Raw genomic sequence first — 19,482 nt, forward strand, 5'->3', positions numbered from 1 at the left:
TGCAAATTATGTAATTAACTAGTTTAAAGGGCCTAGACTCGTTTTAGTGTATTATGATGAAATACACTTATCAAATTATAGGGGAGAATTTCCAGTCGAGCAGGTTATTCTCCCATAGCCTAACAACAGAGAATTATGGAAAACAAAACATCACAGATAAAAATTGGCTTGTGAGGAAACTTCTCTTAAACACTTGCATTAGTAATAAACTGCAAATGCAGAAACACCCCAGAATTGAGCCTAAGGGCAGCTAACCAATTTATTTCCTCCCCCAGAAATTAATTTTTCTGGGTTTCTTCATTTATCATCTTTAGTAGATATGTGCGGCCTACAACCCAAGGCACTTTTAAACTATGAAGTACTACAAGATTTTTAAGTGTGTGATTATAAATCCTGCTGCAATAGAATAAAATCCAAGGATAGAATATTAAAACAGCCTTCCTGATTAATGCTTTGAACACTTAAAAGAACATTATCACTGGGGAAAGGGTAAATCATTTTTTTCTTTTAGGATGGAACAAGGTAATTGTACTTGACAGTAGGCAGGGATGGCGAATTTAGAGATCACTGATATAGTTGTGTTCCTAGTTATCTCAAGTGCATAAATAGTTCTCTATATTCCTGCTGATAACCAAGGGAGAGCTCTGCTAGAGGGCCTGGGAGAGTCACGTGGAACCCAGGGAAGGAGCTGACAGAAGAGCTGCAGCTCTGTTCAGCTAGAATTGGCCTCACCACTCCCTTGACCAGATCATTTGTTATATGAGGCTGTTTGAAAGGAGAAATAGTGCAGGGTATATGTGTGTTTGCTAAAACCAGTAAATAGCCTCTCTGTTAGCTGAGCATCCTGCTTTTTCTTCGTCTCCTCTCCCTTGTATGATAGAATTGGACTAATAGGAATAATTAATTCTACCAGAAATCTACATATTCATGCCTAAGGTTTTCTCTCAAAGTCTAAACAGTCTGAAAAATATTTGCAAACACATACACAAAACTTTTAATCACTGTGTAGCTGCTTAAATATAAAGACTCAACAGATGGATGCTAAGTTGAATTTATGTTCAAAATTGGATGAAGAATTTGGAGCCCCACTTTCATCTCTGCTGCCATTTGGAAACGGCAGTAGTATGCTCACTGTTTCTAATTCCGATTATCTCTGTATTGCACATCTCATGATTTCTGGGAAAAGCTAGAGTGTCTCTCCTCATGTGCCAGCTACTGCTTATAGAGCTTGTTTTTATAATTTCATAATCATTGCATTCTCAGTAGGAAATTTTAGCGTACTAAACAATGTAAGGCATATGAAACCTATGTTTGCCTCATAACAATAATTTTAAATTATTAGCCTCACAAAAATTATTTTTCAAATAATCAAGGAAGACTGTGTAAAATGACTGAAGTATCATTTTAATAATTAATTTTGTGAATTTTCCTGATCATAAAAAGTTAGAGAAATCCAATTCTTTATTTTATAAAGAATATAAAAACATAATTTAAGTGAGTTTTTAGATAATTCTAGACCAGGCCCAGAACACTTTCTAGAGGATGGTAAGTGGTTAAATATATTTAACTATTGGGTGGGGTAAAGCACTGAAAAAGAGAAACAAAACTTTCCTAATAGTTTATAAAAAGAGGGGAAAGGGATTAATAAGCTTTTTTTTTTATCATAAAGCCAACTGAGTTGAAAATATTAATTGTATACGTTTTAGTCAAACACATTAACATCTAACTGATGCCGCTAGAATAACAGGCATTCGGTTTTGCATGTTGTAAATTTAGAAATTGAGATAATTTGGACAGGAGTTAGAATGAAGTTTACTTTTACTTTATTCATTTATTTTTAAGTTTCCTAAGAAAGTAAAATATTTAAACAAGCTTCCTAGGCTATTTTATCTATGAGAATGAGAAAATCGTTTTCAAACTCATTCCTTCCATTCCGCTTAACATTGGTTGAGAGCTCAGTGTGGGCATATTTGTTTTCTACTGCTGCTGTAACAAATTATTGTAAGCTTGGTGGCTGTATTAGTCCACCTGAGACTTGTTATAAAGAACTACCTGGGGCCAGGCGGTGGTGGCTCATGCCTGTAATCCTAGCACTTTGGAAGGTCGAGACGGGTGGATTCCCTGAGCCCAGGAGTTTGAGACCAGCCTGGCCAATATGGCAAAACCCCGTCTCTACTAAAATACATAAATTAGCCTGGTGGCACGTGCCTGTGATCCCAGCTACTTGGGAGTCTGAGGCAGGAGAATCGCGTGAACCCGGGAGGTGGAGGTTGCAGTGAGCTGAGACTGCGGCACTGCACTCCAGCCTGGGGAACAGAGCAAGACTGTCTCAAAAGCACATGGTTCTGCTGGCTGTACAGGAAGCATAGCTGGGGAGGCCTCAAGAAACCTGTGATCAGGGTGGAAGGCAAAGAGGAGGCAGACACACCTTCACATGGCGGAGCAGGAGAGAGAGCAGAGAGGAAAGTGCGACGCACTTTTAAACAAGCATATCTCATGAGAAGTCACTCACTATCATAAGAACAGCAAGGGGGAAGTCTGCCCCCATGATCCAGTCACCTCCCAACAGGCCCCTTCTCCAACACTGAGGATTAAAATTGGACATGAGATTTGGGCAGGGATACAGAGCTAAACCATATCAGTGACTTAAGAGCAACACACATTTCTCTCTCTCTCTCTTTTTTTTTTTTTTTTTTTTTTTTGAGACGGAGTCTCGCTCTGTCGCCCAGGCGGGACTGCAGTGGCCGGATCTCAGCTCACTGCAAGCTCCGCCTCCCGGGTTTGCCATTCTCCTGCCTCAGCCTCCCGAGTAGCTAGGACTACATTAGCTGGGACTACAGGTGCCCGCCACCTCGCCCAGCTAGTTTTTTTGTACTTTTTAGTAGAGACGGGGTTTCACCGTGTTAGCCAGGATGGTCTCGATCTCCTGACCTCGTGATCTGCCCATCTCCGCCTCCCAAAGTGCTGGGATTACAGGCTTGAGCCACGGCGCCCGGCCTTTTTTTTTTTTTTTTTTTTTTTAATTGTACTTTAAGTTCTAGGGTACATGTGCACAACGTGCAGGTTTGTTACATATGTATACATGTGCCATGTTGGTATGCTGCACCCTTTAACTCGTCAGCACCCATCAACTCATCATTTACATCAGCTATAACTCCCAATGCCATCTCTCCCCACTCCCCCCTCCCCATAATAGGCCCCAGTGTGTGATGTTCCCCTTCCTATGTCCAAGTGATCTCATTGTTCAGTTCCCACCTATGAGTGAGAACACGTGGTGTTTGGTTTTCTGTTCTTGCCATAGTTTGCTGAGAATGATGGTTTCCAGCTGCATCCATGTCCTTACAAAGGACACGAACTCATCCTTTTTTATGGCTGCATAGTATTCCATGGTATATATGTGCCACATTTTCTTAATCCAGTCTGTCACTGATGGACATTTGGGTTGATTCCAAGTCTCTGCTATTGTGAATAGTGCCGCAATAAACATACGTGTGCATGTGTCTTTATAGCAGCATGGTTTATAATCCTTTGGGTATATACCCAGTAATGGGATGGCTGAGTCAAATGGTATTTCTAGTTCTAGATCCTTGAGGAATCGCCATACTGTTTTCCACAATGGTTGAACTAGTTTACAGTCCCACCAACAGTGTAAAAGTGTTCCTATTTCTCCACATCCTCTCCAGCACCTGTTGTTTCCTGACTTTTTAATGATCGCCATTCTAACTGGTGTGAGATGGTATCTCATTGTGGCTTTGATTTGCATTTCTCTGATGGCCAGTGATGACGAACATTTTTTCATGCTCGTGTGTCAGCAACACACATTTCTCTAACTGTTCCGTAGGCTGGAAGTCTGATGGATCTCACTGTGCTAAAGTAAAGGTGCCACAGGGCTGCATTGTCTTTTGAGTCTCTGAGGGAGAAGCCTTTACTTGCCGTTTTCAGTTTTTAGAGGAGGCCATCCTTAAACCTTACCTCCTGCATCCCTTCCTCCACCTTCAAAGCCAGAAACACTGTCTATCTGCGACCATTCTTCTATAGTCATGCCTCCCTCTGGCCAGAGCTGGGAAAAGTTCTCTGATTTTTAGGACCCTTGTTTTTACATTGGGTCCACCCCGATAATCCAGGATTATCTCCCCATGTCTGGGTCCTTTACTTTAATCACATCTGCAGAGTCCTTTTTGTCTTGTGTGGTAATGTATTCACAGATTCCAGGGACCGAGAAATGGGTATCTTTGTGTGTGGCGGGAGGCGCATTATTCTGCCTACTATAATGGGAGGTAGTAGTCAGCTCATAGGATGATAAGCCAGGCGGCATCACAATATATTAATGTAAATATATTTATTTTAAGTAAATTCGGTGTATAATAGTCCATATTTATCAAAGAAGGGAATAATCATCTGCTTTCTTTAAATAAAAGACTTTCATTAACATCATTTGAAACGTTTTATTTATTTATTTATTTATTTATTTATTTATTTATTTATTTTTTGAGATGGAGTCTTGCTCTGTCGCCCAGGCTGGAGTGCAGTGGCGTGATCTCGGCTCCCTGCAAGCTCCGCCTCCCGGGTTCATGCCATTCTCCTGTCTCAGCCTCCCGAGTAGCTGGGACTACAGGCGCTGGTCACCACGCCGGGCTAATTTTTTGTATTTTTAGCAGAGACGGGGTTTCACCGTGTTAGCCAGGATGGTCTCGATCTGCTGACCTCATGATCTGCCCGCCTCGGCCTCCCAAAGTGCTGGGATTACAGGTGTGAGCCACTGCGCCCGGCCGAAACGTTTTTATATACATACAATTTTTTTTTTTTTTTTTTTGAGCCCGAGTCTCACTCTGTACCCCGGCTGGAGTGCAGTAGCACAATCTTGGCTCACTGCAACATCCGCCTGCTGGGTTCAAGTAATTCTCCTGCGTCAGCCTCCCAAGTAGCTGGGATTACAGGCACACACCATCATGCCTGGCTAATATTTGTGTTTTTAGTAGAGACAGGGTTTCACCACGTTGCCCAGGCTGGTCTCGAACTCCTGGGTTCAGGGGATCCATCCACCTCGACCTCCCGAAGTGCTGGGATTACAGGCGTGAGCCACCTGGCCTGTGTACATACAATTTTAAAATTAAATTATATTGTTTAAAAGTAAATTATTGTTAAATAGCAATAATTCCATTGCCTTCCACAAGTCTGCATATTTTAAATAATATAACAACAAAACTTTATATATAAAAGTATCATCTATTCAGTTTTTTTCACTTAATACTTATATATACTATTTTTGAATTGTTGTTTTATTAAGCTTTACACCTGATGTTGGAGATGTATGTATTTACAATTTCTTGCTAGTATATATAATGCTCCTCTGAACATTTATTTATTGTATAGCTACTATTTGCTTTTATTGGATAAATCATTTGGAAAAATTCCTGTGAAAGAAATTCCACAGGAGGATTGCATGAAGCCAGGAGTTTGAGATCAACCTAGTTAACATAGTGAGACCCCGTCTCTATAAAAAATAAAAATATTAGTTGAGTGTGGTGGCATATACTTGTAATCCCAGCATCTCGGGAGGCTGAGGCAGGAGGATCATTTGAGCCCAGGAGTTCAGGACTACAGTGAGCTATGATTGCACCACTGCACTCAAGCCTTGGTGATAGAGTGAGACACTATCTCAAAAAACAAAATATGAGTCAAGTCCCAGAGCTTGAGTTTGCCTTATAAGACAAAACTGGAAATTCCCATCGGCTTTGCCAGGGATTCGTTTAAGAATAAAAACTGTGACCAAATAAGACAAAAGGGAAATGGCTGGAGACCAGTGTCACACAGCCTTGTAAGAATTTTGGTGTATTATTTCCTCTCTTTCTGTCTGTCTGCTTAACCTGCTCTACCTGCTTTTTTGTTACATACTTGTATTTTTGAAATAAAATTGAGTATACATGAGCAGAATTGGCAGTTCCAGAAATCCTATGACTCAGCTCTCTTTTCCTGTTGACTTATCAATACTAGGACCAGTCATTATCAGCTTGGTGGAAAAAGACACAGAAGATGGGGAATTAAAAGAATCAAATATTTACTTACTTCAAACTAATATAGCCAATTACATCTTTAATCTCACAATAGTAGTCCATTTTGCCAACAAGAGTAGATGTATGTGTTTATAATTTCTTGCTAGTATATAACAATTAATTGCTAGTTTACAATTTCTTGCTGATGGTTAAGTGTCCTTTTTCCCAAAGCAAATCGATTTCAGATATGTTAGTACTTCGTTCAATTGCTTGTAGTCAAGTTCAGTAACCTTGGAGCCAGGTTCCTACGTGTTGATGTTATGCCCACTTTAAATCATAGAGACCCACCTTTTCTTCCCTCATACATCCAAGTTTTTGAGGGACATGTGGATGCCTGTTAGTACTGTTTATCTGTTTATCTACTACAAATATGTGTTTCTCTCTCTCTCTGTCTCTTTCTCTCTCTCTCTCTTTCTCACACACACACACACGCACACACAATTGTAGGCCTTCAGAGGACAGTGTGAAAGACTCAGATGGTCCTGAAGGACATGGAAATCTCAGAAGTAGAAATGAATACTAGGATTAAAAGTGTTCCAGAAGTAGAAAACAGAAAGAATAAAGGCCAAGCGGGAAGAAAGAATAAAGGGGTATTCTAGACCAATGGACTATAGCTAGAGTTTGGAGTCTGTGTAGGCAGTTAGTGGGAGACAAAACTGGAAAGAATAGTTTGGACAGTATTGTAGAGGGCTTTGAACACTAGAGTTAAATTTCTGTTCGATGGACAATGGGAAGACATTGATGATTTTCTAGTTAGAGAGGATTTGATCCCAGCTGGGATTGGAAGCTACACCTGTGATGGGCAGATATCTGTATATACCGTCTTAGTCTGCTTGGGCTGCCATAACAAAGCTGTAAACTTGATGGCTTAAACAGCGGACATTTATTTCTCACAGTTCAGGAAGCTGAAGATTCTAAGATCAAGGTGCCCTCAGATTCAGTTTCTGGTGAAGGCCCTTTTCCTGGCTTGTAGACTGCTGTCTTCTTGCTGTGCCCCACATGGCAGAAGGAGTTACCTGTGGGTTCTTCACCCTCTTCCTATAAGGATGATAATCCCATCATAGGAGCTTTCATGACCCTATCTAAACCTAATTACCTCCCATAGGCCTCACCTGCTAATACCATCACATAAAGGGTTGGGGCTTCCACATATAAACATTCAGTCCGTACATGCACCATCTGGATGTCTGTTATAACCATAATTCAAATGAGAGGAAGATCTGAACAAGGATGAGTATGAAGCAAGAGCAAAAGGCATTGCAGAGGTTGAGGAAAAGAAGAGTTCTCAGACTCTGAAATATTGAGCCAGGGTGAGTGTAACAAAATGCTATCATTGGAATTGTGCTTAAGTGGTTAGGGATGTTTTGGATGCTCAGGGATGTTGAATTCAATTTAAGTGATGTGACCTGAGGGCAGAACATACAGATAAGTGTAAGCCTCGAGAGAGAGATTAGGTTCAATAGAAATGTACCGTGAACAAAAAAAACACAAGCCACATATAATTTAAAGTTTTCTAGTAATTGCATTTTTAAAAAGTCAGGACAAACAAGTGACATTAATTTGAATAATATATTTTTAACACAACATATGGAAATATTAGTCCATTGTGTAATCAACATATTCTAACATTTCAATGTGCTTTGGCTATATGTCAAGTACTCAAGAGCTGTATAGGTCTAGAATGGGAAACTTAGGAGCCAGTGACAAAGTCAGCTAATTTCTTTGCTTGGGAATGCGAACCCACGTTTGAGTTGTTCCTGCTTTTTTTGCTGTTATGAACAATGCTGTTATGAAATAGTCATATACACAACTCTTGGTGCAAGAATTCTGGATAGTATATTCCTAGGAGTTGTACCTCTGGGAAGTAGCAGGTGAAATAGTGCCAATTTGTTTTTTTTCTTTCTTTTTTTTTTTTTTTTTTTTTTGAGACAGAGTTTCGCTCTTGTTGCCCAGGCTGGAGTACAATGGCACGATCTCGGCTCATTGCAACCTCCACCTCCCAGGTTCAAGCGATTCTCCTGCCTCAGCCTCCCGAGTAACTGGGATTACAGACATGCACCACTATGACCAGCTAATTTTGTATTTTTAGTAGAGACAGGGTTTCTCCGAGTTGGTCAGGCTGGTCTTGAACTCCCGACCTCAGGTGATGCACCTGCTTCGGCCTCCCAAAGTCCTGGGATTACAGAAGTGAGCCACCGTGCCTGGCATGCCAATTTGTTTTCTAAGATGGTTGTTCCAGTTTACACACCCACTAATAGTGTGTAAAAGAGTCCTCACCTTATTCCACATCCTCAGGAACAGTATAGTCACATTTCTTCATTTTGATCAATCTAGAGAGTATAAAATTGCTTTGCATTTGTTGTAATTTGAATGTTTTCTGATGATTAATAATTTTGAACATTTTTCATATGCATACGAACATCTTTTTCATTCAAATATAAATACATATTATGTAACTCATACACTGTCACTTGTGTGTTGTATTATATATTCCTTCAAATATAAAAATTTGTTATCTCACAAATACTTATTGAACATCTGCTATCTGCTACGTATTGATCTAGGCACTTGGGGAAAAAAATAGCCCCAAATTCCTGCAATCATGGATTTACATTGTGTAGTATATATTGGGTGGGGGCAAAGAAAGTAAAATACTGTACATCATATGGTGTTAGTCTGGCTCATCCATTTCACCTCATTCAGTCTTGGGTTCTGCAAATGTAAGAAGGAAGTGGTAATACTACCTGTCTTATGATGTTTATTAAATACATATGAAGGACTTGGCACCATATCCAATAAATAGTAAGGATTCTAAAAATGCTAGTGGCAATAACAATAATAATAATAATAACAACAACAATATTATTATTTCCTCCTTTCTTGCTTCTACTTTTTCTGCAGTATTTTTTTAATTAGAACTACTGAAAATTTAAGATTAACATGTTTTTGTTATTGTTGAAGTGTTGGCCCTCATTTGGGTGAACTTGTGGTATTTTCTGCAACAAGACATGACTTTGGCTTATTTTGAGATGTGTTATTTTCAAGCTTCTTAAATTCCAAGAATCAACAGCCTGAAAACATGCATGTTTTAAAAAGCTACATCGTGTTTAATAGCCAAAAATGTGGGGAAATACCTAGAAATGTCTTGTATAATTCAGGACTGTGTTATCCGAGTATAAATGTTGCTTGAATTAATCATTTCAATCCAACAACCAATTTATTGAAAACCGACTGCGTGCAACGTACAGTGTAGAGGAGATGCATATGACCTTATTAATCTTTGAAACAATTATTTGTCCCCCTTTCTTAGATAATGATGTTGAAAATGATCTTCAATCAGACATCAGTTGAGCACTGCAAGACACATACAGGGAAGCAGAAAGAATGCAACTTCTTCTTAATAGCTGTTCGCCTGGCTTCACTGAACCAGATCTTGGATCCTTGGGTTTACCTGCTGTTAAGAAAGATCCTTCTTCGAAAGTTTTGCCAGGTAGCAAATGCTGTCTCCAGCTGCTCTAATGATGGACAGAAAGGGCAGCCTATCTCATTATCTAATGAAATAATACAGACAGAAGCATGAAAGAAAACACTTAACTTGCATGTGCACAGCTTTTGGTAACAAATATCGCTGAACCTTACTGTGAATTTAGGCATCTCTGGCATGCCACTGTTTATGCATTGAAGTGAAATTTTTGGTATAAAGCTAAATGGTCTTAGAAGCATAGAAAATCCCTATGTGCCAAAAGTAGTGAAACACAAACAAAGGAAAATATATTAATAACAGTCTAGTGTTTTTGTTGAGTCTGCCATTTGTAGCTGAATATGTGATTAATTATGTGATGAAAACATTTTTTATAAATGATCTTGGTCTATTGGGGAGCGGGGATAGTTAATATTCCAGTACACTGAATACATGAGGAATTTAACCACATATATCATTGAAGACAAGGGATAGCAGTTTGTTTTTATTCAAAGACATTGCTGTGTTCTCTTTCATTGCCTCTCTCACTTTCTGTCACTTTTTTCCTCCTTACATTAAAAAAAGTTTAATTACAGTTAAAAATGTATAATGTGTTTATAATATTCATCAATACTGTTATTCAAATGTTGCTCAATATAGCAAATTAACTCCTAACCTAACAAAGTTTAAGTTTAGTTGGATTGATAATTAGATTTACTTTTTATCTGAGTAAGAACCAATTCCATTTGTTTGAAATATGGAGTTCGTGACTACACAAATTGCGAATTATTCTTTCTTTTGAATATATTTTACATTTCTATGAGCCTAAGGAAGATTCATAAAACTGACCTATGGGAGTTGGGAAGTGATTTTTCAGAATGCTATGTAAGGACAGATTTGAGCACTAACTATAGGTACTCTGAATATATAATTTCCCTTGATTTTTCACCAAAAGTGTTCCCCAGTCTTTGACTCATTACATTCCAATACTGAGTCCAAAACAAATAAATATTTTGAAGAGTCAGTGAATACTTTCCATTGTTTGGCCTATTTATATAAGAAAATTAATAACATTGACCCTTCACAGCTCTTCTGCCTGCTCCCCAAAGTGGCTCTATCTAAATATTTATTACTAAAATGTTTTTCCTACAGTCCACATGAGTACAAACCTTAATAGCTAAGCCTGACATATTTGTGCACCAGTAGATCACTACATTAAGTTTTGGGAATTGCACTTCTTAGAAATGTCTCCCCACCAAACATAGTAATCCTGTAGTTTACGCCTGCACAAAGCTTGTCGTATTCTTTGGTGCATTCATTTTGTAAACCCATTAACTTTTTATTGCAAAGATTTTCATTTGCAGTTTCTTGTACTGCTTTTCTAGTTTTTTAAAAGCTTGAGATTTATTTATACTTCTTGTAGTAACTGCATATTTGTGTGTGTGTGTTTAGTGGTCATTTGGTAAAGAATTAATTTCGGTAGGTGCAATATGTCTTATCAGATTGATATATACACCAGCTTATGTCATCGGGACTAATCATTTCAAATGATCATGTCAAATTGAATTTGGAGACAAAATCTGCTGAGAGTGCTTATGTAATTCATGATGGTTCTACTAATCTAAATTTTGGAAAAGATAAATAGACTATACTAAAACCTCTCTATGCCATAGAATTGGATTATCCCGTGGGTCAACTCATTGAGTATAAGACAAAGCTACCTACTTTTTTTCAAAAGTGCACTTAAATCACATAATAAACAGGCTTTACCTCTTGGGTGGTCCTGTGACCCTAAGTTCTAATCAGATAGACACAGAGGCAGTGTAGATTTGAGTGGCATGAGCATGATTAAGTTATTCTTTCCAGCATCTAGTATAACACCTGGAATATAGAAATTGTCCAATAAATATTTATTCAGTGAATCAATGAGCAGAAGTTTGCCAGAACAGTACACATTGGCAAGGCACATACCATATGATTGAAGTGCTTCATGCATTACAGTCCATCGGGCTGATAAAGTGAATTATTTCTTCTTATTTAATTACAGAAATATGAATTTACCTTCAAGGGTGCAGTGTCATATTGCTGTAAAACAAAGTGCTTTATTTATACTAATAATTTAGGAGACCGATACTTACAAATGATAGTGGACATTACTACCAAAAGAATATCACTTTTCATCTAACCACAAAAATACAGAAAGCCAAAAAGCCTGAAACTTATTCTTAACTGCAAAATAAATTCCTGCCCAGGAGATATATTTTAGGAGGGGATGAATGGCAGCTTTTGTGTTTTTTTTAACAAGCTTGAAAGGGAGGTGGAAAAGAAAGAAATCAGGTAAATGGCATATGAGTTTTGTTATCTAGACATTCGTTAGTCCGGGGAAACCTGATAAAAAATGAAAATCCCAAATGATTTCAGCCTTTTTGTGATGGCTGAGGTTAGATTTCAGAGATGTACAGAGACTAAGGCGGTGGTTAGAAAGAGGATATATGTAGTCACAGCAGAAAGATGTGTCTAAGTTTAATTTTATTGGCTTTCAAGTTCACTCATGTATACTTAGTTTGTCCATACATATGTCTAATCAGGAAAAATGCATGTATAGATTATGACATTCCTGAACTTTGAAGTATTGGTTAAAAGACAATTAAAGGCCAAGAAAACCATGTTGGAAGAAGTAAGCGAATGAAATGTAGAAATATATGTAAAATTAGCAAGTGTCAATTTTACCAAGTAGTGTTTATTTTCCAAACAATGAATTTATATACTATGCTGAGTCATAGATGAGAATGATCACATGTTACTTAATGAGAGCAGTTTACTTTTCAAATAAAATAGCTATGATGAATGTCTTAAAAGTATCTTGAAGTTGAAGAAACAAAAATGAGTTATCTCAATATTTACCAAATTAACCTAGTGCTGTATATATCCCAAGATATTTTAGGTAAATGTAAGTGTTTAATCATGCCAGATTTCAACTAGTCTGAAATACAAGGTATACATATATTTCCACTTACATTTCTTTATTTTATGAAATATCTCTTGACCATGTTGCAGAAAATAATTGCAAAACCTCATGTAAGTTAACTATGAAAGATCCTGTGAGCACATTGGTGTTGAGTGACAGACAAACTAAAAACTGGCAAACAGTATTTTAATAAGGGGGTCACTCTGTGGCAGTATTCTAATATTGGATTTTCAAGTAGATTAGGCTTTTTATTTATTCAATGCTTTTTATAATTTTGTTCTTTTTGACTCCAAATTATTGGTCAGCTTTCAACCTTCTCCACATCAGCAATCATTTAATAGTTCTTTTGGTTGCGATCAACTTAGAAAAAGAAAATAGAAAACTTTTGTTCTTTGAAATTTTAGACATGCATAATATCTATTTATTTTCATAATTTAACCCCAAAAGCTTCTCCTGCAATACACAGGATTCTAGGAGCTGAATGACATGGGGAGCCTACAGAGCATTTATTATTACAAACATGCAAAAAGCTTAACTTGAAGAATTAAAATTTCTATCTTTTATATATATAACAAGTACAAACCATCAACAATGACAAAATTTAACAACTGCTTGTTTATTGCTTGTTTTATATGTTTATATATCTCAAAATCTGTTAAAACGGAGGTCTAAAAAATGTACAGAATTGTGCAACTGTGGCTTAGTCCATAAGACTTTTCTGAGTTGCAATAAAGTGCTGACACAAAGTGACAGATGTCTGTGATGTTTCATGACATAGGTTATGATCGAGCCAATTTACAAAATTTAATAACCAACCTAAACTCACATACATATTTGTTAAGAAGCTGACATTAGTTCAGTATTGTAAGGAAACTAACTAGGTGGTGATGATGATAAAAGAATTAGGAGAAACATTTTATTTGATATGTTCTCTGTTTTGTAATTCCTAAAATGAAGATTCTATTTAAGGGTTATAATTTATACAAGTTTAGTCATATACCATTACGTTATGATACCATAAGCAGAGTGCATTATGATTCTCTAGAAATATAATTCAATCAGATACGTATCATATTCATTTATATGTCACATATTTTCTTTACTGAGAATAAAAATTATCTTATTTTCAGAAGCTTTGTATCAATCAGCTTCATATAATAAGCAACCCAGATATCTACTAGATTACATATTTCTTCATTTGAAACTACACTGTTTTCTCCTAGTCCCCTTGACTCTACTGTGCTTATCCATTCTTTCACAGAAAGAAAGTAACAAACATATTTCCTGTTGGTGAGGCTGGGATTGTTTTTAAGAGGAGAGATAATAACTTCATATTTTTAAAGTGCCAGTACCCTAATACGTGAAACAGATCAGAATCTGTTGTGTAGTAAGTCTGCTTTGTTGAAGAATTTATTATGGGAGTAAAGATGAGAAGGAAAGAGATCACCATTAGAAACAAGTCAGCCTTTTCATGCTTTTTTGAGCATTTTGGAGATGATTCTACTTCTCAAGTTATTATCATTCATGCATCTCCTCAATACTATTGTTAAATGCTTTAGAATTAGAATATTTTAATCCTTTAATTAAAGTAAGCCAAACATCTAGGCAAAAACAGCCAATCATCAAACTTTAATAGGAATTCAAATATAGATTCCTTATACAGTTTTCCATGTCTGTAGAAATCAAAGCTGTAATGTTACACAGGGGGAAATGCATATGATTTACTAACACACTTCAATGTTCTACTTTTAAAAGGATATTCATGTGGGTGGGGCAGAGAACATAGAAAAAGATATGATGGAAAACCTGTCCATTTTCTACCTGTTAAACTTCATCATTTTGCACCAGGCCCTGGAAGCAAAGAGAGGAAGGGGCTGACTGCATTTATCTTTGAACACTTGAGCATCAGTAGGACAAACTACTGAGTGGCCAGGGGTCTTGTCTGTCAAAGCAAATGATAAGTTCACTCAGGCCATTAATGGCTGCTGAACTCTCTTCCTTCCCAACTTTCTTCCTCGAAAGAGAAAAAAATAGTTTGCCTTCTTGCTCTCCTTATCAAATATTTTTGTACAAATAGTATAAGCCTGTTTAAGCAAATCAATTAAAATAGGCACTGATTATTTTGATCTGTTTGTAACAAGTGGATGTAAGTACTATTTACATGGTGTGCCTAAGGAGGAGCTGAAATCGTTGGCACTCTAATCCATATTGTAAAGATCAGTATTGAAAGAATAGTGCTCTTCACCTCTCCTCCACAGCATCCATCCCTATATACTTGATTAAATGGAAAAGTCTATTTTATCACCTCTCTGTAAAGTTTCATGGGTAGTTATCGTCAGTGTATTTAAATATATCTTCTAGTATGTTTTAAAGGCTGGTCTTCAATACTGTGGAGACAAAAAAGTAAAGAGCCTCTGAAAATACATTAGACTTTTGTTGCCATTCAAGCCATAGCTAGTATGTGTATTTAATAAATGTGTGTTATTTATGTCGTGTTTGTCAATGGAAAATAAAGTTGAATGTTCTGAAATGTCCCTGTGTTTTCTTCCTGATGTAAACTCATGTCAGGAATATATTACTTATACCTATGTTAAGTATTTTGCTGAAATCATATTTGATGTGCTTTGTCATATAATAGCACAATGTAATGCAACGGCCCCATGCTATCTGGAAAAATTAGATCATTTTGTTTTATATTCCATAATCATGTATATAGCAAATTATTGTTGATTTAATATAAATCTGAGAGTTGCTCTTTTCCCTTTTTCAACATGATGTTCCTTTGTTTTATAATCTCAAGATTATTGTTCTTAACACAAAGTGCATTTATAAATTATTCTAAGCTTAGCTATTCCCCTTTCTTGTGGATTTTGGTGTAATCTACAGGCAGCCAAAATAAGAACTGTCCTTGCTCGTAGTCCAACCCTTTAATTGACTTGTGCCTGAGTATCGGTGGGAGCTGAGTATTGGTGGTTATGAATACTGTGCTCCCCAGCTATTTGTTCAAGTACTTATTGAGGTCACTATTGGTCTTCCTTCTTCAATGAAGGGAGAAACTCTGTGGAATGGAGACTGCAAAGTCAAGCTCATTAAAAGTATCCTTCTTTCTTCCTGAGAAAAGGTATCTAGGGAGAATTCTGTCCCTGGTTCCTCTCATGCAGGGGTTCTAGGCCTAGGACCAGATCTTATTGTCTCTACAATCTTGATTCTTTAGCATTTCAGGATAGGCAGAGATTCATTAAAGTAAACAAAAATCATAGCTAAATAAGAGAGATAAGAGAAATAAATTATAGTGTTCTATACTCCTGTAGGATTACTATAGTTAATGCTAATATACAGTTTCAAATAGCTGGAAGGAGGCTATTGAATGTTCCCAATACAAAGAAATGATGAATGTTTGAGATGATGTTGATGTGCTAATCACCCTCATCTGATCACTATACATTATATGTATCAAAACATCGCTCTGTACCCTGTGACTGTCTACAATTATTATTATTATTAAAATAAATACTTAAATAAAATTTAAAAGTCGTTATGACTAGTATGGCTATGGCTGACCCAAAATTTCCACCATCATGCTGGTAAACCTACAGGCCATGGGGTGAGACATTCCCCAGTTTCATGTCCTCAGAGGTCATGGGGCCAAATGTCCTTGGGGCCAGTGTGCTTGCTAGTACTAGCCTTGAGTAAATTCATTCTGGATGGATGTTGGTCATGGAGAATTTAAGTCACTTCTCCAAGCTTGCTCTTTCCTTCAACATATATTTATTGTGTACTTATTATGTGCCAAGCTCTGGTAGGTACTAAGACCCAAGGATTAATAAAAACAGCAAGTTCTCAATGAATTTATAACCTGGTAGGGGAACAGGAAATAATCAGAGCTGCAATTAGAGTAAGCACATGGTATCATGAGAATACATGGAAACATAATGCTAACATGAGAAGTGTTCCTATAGAAGGTGACATTTAATCTGCATTTTGGGGAAAGGAATAGGTGTTAACCTGTAATGAAAGGACATTGTAGGATATTTTTCACTTCACTCTGTCCAAAGCATTGCAATTTCCAAATCTGTCAAATGGGCTAAACTTTAGTGACCCTATGGGTAGTATGGGTCTAAATAGAACCTATCTATATAACCTCTTATGGTCATCAAAGCGGCATGGCTTTAGGGCAGGGTTTCTCAACCTCAGCACTATTGACACATGGGATAGGTAATTCTCTGTCGTGAGGGTTGTCCTATGCATTGCAGGTTATTTTGCAGTGTCCCTGACTTCTACCCATGAGATGCCAGCAATACCTCTCTAGTTGTGACAGTCAAAAATATTCACAGACATTGCCAAATATACTATGGGGGACATAATTGCCCTCAGTTGGAACCTCTCCTTAAAAGCAAGGGCCACGGCCACTAAACACGTGCTATGTAGCCAAGGGTTTGCGGGATGAGGTCATCTGTGAGACCTTGGTCCACATAGGCACTGTTCTGGCATTTCCTGAGGCAGCAGGTACTAGAATGCCAGTTTGTGTCTGACTGCACAAAAATGTGGTGCTGCCACTACCACAATGCCTTGATCACCACAGGCCCTGATCAGCTTCCATCATCACATAAACCTATTCACAGATGATTAGGTACAATGTCTTAGAAAGTATCATCTTTCTATTGATGCCTCCAATCTCTATTCTCTTTTTGATAAGAGGCCTTAGAGTTTGTATGTCTCTCAAAGTGATATCGAAAGTGAATCCTTGTTTCCAAAGATCTTTAAAAAATCTGTTATAATTCTACATCATTAGGTACATATTTCCAGACAATTCTCTCAGAAGAAGAAAACTAATTTATCAAACTCTCCCCTTAAATTAGATGTTTGCATATTTAGTCTGTATAACAAAGCTGCAGAAGCTTCATTTTATCTGAAAGATGATTTTTATAAGGACAAATATTGGGCAATGTCTCTTGACGAGCCTGTGACTTTCTGAGTTCATGCCAGTCTTCAATTCCTCAGGTCTAGAGTTATTATCATACATTTTGATAACAGAGTTCAAGTCCTGATCTCTATAACTGACACTACTGAAACCTATTGTTTGTATAAAATGGGAAGATGGATTTACCTACCACACTGAAAACCAAAATCTGATTTAAAAAAAAAAATGCAATTAGAATGAGGGAGCTAATCTGTTAACTGTAAGTTTCTGAGGCCAAGTAACAAAAGACTATGGATAATCAGCGTTCATGCATAATATTCTTATGCATTTTTTAAAAGAAGGCTTTGAATATAACATACAAGGTTATTTGAATCTGATTTTGCAAAGAACATTGAGAGAAGATAATTCTGAAATCCACAATTGAGGCCGTTTTAAGTTATATTTAATTAGAAAGAACACTGGTTCTTAATCATTTTAGGATCAACAACCCTTCTGAGAAACTGATGATAGGTATGTGGTACTCCCACAAAAAGTGCAGAGGATTTTTGCACAGTGTCAGAAATTGTACGGACCTGCCGAAGCCTGTCTATAGACCTCTTGGGCATTTATGCACATAGGTTAAGAAATCCTTCTGTGAGAGTCTCTATGATTTAAGGAACTGCAAAGCTTTACATGTTTGGTTAGGAAGCTCAAACCTAAAACTAGAACTAAGTCAATGTAACTACTTCTCGGTGAATGCCAAAATTCCTTGACATCTGACTATATGTCCATAATAGTAAGTCAATGTAATTGGAGGTAGAATTATTATAAGGAACTGCAATAATTTTTTTCTAAAAGTTGCTGTCAGGTGATGATAAGAAATAACACAATTCAATCTGAGTGGAGCAATATAAGTTACTCATCCCAGAACAGGTTGAAAAGTGAAAGACCCAATTTAAAAAACTTACAAGTTATCCAATGACGCATTTGCCTTACAATAAAGAGGTTGTTTTAGTTTTGCCTTGTGCTGGCCCAACAAGAGAGATTTATTATGTAGTTATTTTAAAAAATCAATTAAGAAAGTCATCTACCCACCTTCCTGGAAAAATGTAATCTCCTATACACAAGCAAGCTACATGGTTAAAATGTAACTTTAGGATACTAGGATATATATGTGGACACATATCTATTTATACTTCTATAGGCATTAAATTTGTGCATTGCCATTCAGAGTGCAAGTGGCAGGGTTGACCTTATTGACTGAACCTTTGAATAAGAAAACAAGACATGCATTCACAGACCTTCGTACAAATGTATAATTAATAATGATTTAAGCCAACCGTTAAAGCTATTAGTAGAATGTCTTACTGATATTTACAGTTTGCATTTCTCTGGAGGGAAAAATGCAGAGCAATTAATTACATGTATTTTTGCATTTATTTTTCTTTATTAAAGAAGATGAAAATGGAATCTTAGGGCATTGAAGTATTTGTCAATCATAAACAGTTCTTTGATACCAAAGCATCGTGCATTCTGGATGTATGTGCATGAATTGGACAGATACACAGTATGTGCATGACATTACGAATTGATTTTAATGAGTCAGCAGTGGTTCGTGAGTTGGAGTCTTCTCCTTAGAAGATCCATGAAGAGCTGTTTTTAGAGGAAAAGCAATTGTCCTTTGTTATTTTCAACATTTCTTGACCATTTAAATTTTTTCAACATTTCTTGACATTTTTATTTTAAGAGTTAAGGGGACAAAATGGGTTTTTACTTGAAATATTTTGGAGAAATAATATTGGCATATTACCAAGTGTAATCACTGCCTTAAATGTTGGGCAGCTCTAATTAGATATGCGTGACTCTAATCCCTGTCCCAGACTTTCTCACACCATTAGTAATTCAAAGCTGAACTAATTCATTTATTTTGGCCATATGTAATTTAAAATAGTTTAAAGTATATTTTAAATACAGTCATTTTACAAAAATGCTCTCTAAAGTTTTGCGTGTCATAATGAAAGAGAAAAATGTTCTACATTGGACAAGGGGTCAGAACACCTTGGTCTAATTATTTGATTTGTTATTTACTGGTTACTTGCCC

The 19,482-nt window shown here is 36.9% G+C and overlaps 1 protein-coding gene across 5 annotated transcripts in view; it reads left to right on the top strand.

Moving 5' to 3' along the window:
* The window catches only part of PTGER3 (prostaglandin E receptor 3), a 220,083-nt gene that overhangs the window by 29,175 nt on the left and 171,426 nt on the right, over positions 1-19,482 (top strand). For all 5 annotated transcript variants that reach the window (XR_003722202.2, XM_077954110.1, XM_015142564.3 and 2 more), the window contains exon 2: positions 9,364-9,543. Coding sequence is in view for 4 of the 5 variants with exons in the window: in XM_077954110.1 (XP_077810236.1) it covers positions 9,364-9,543 (180 nt within the window). In the remaining variant the exon portion in view is untranslated. The remainder of the gene's footprint in view (positions 1-9,363; positions 9,544-19,482) is intronic.

The sequence above is a fragment of the Macaca mulatta genome, chromosome 1 (genome assembly GCF_049350105.2).
Source record: "Macaca mulatta isolate MMU2019108-1 chromosome 1, T2T-MMU8v2.0, whole genome shotgun sequence".
In the NCBI taxonomy this organism is placed as follows: Eukaryota; Metazoa; Chordata; class Mammalia; order Primates; family Cercopithecidae; genus Macaca; species Macaca mulatta.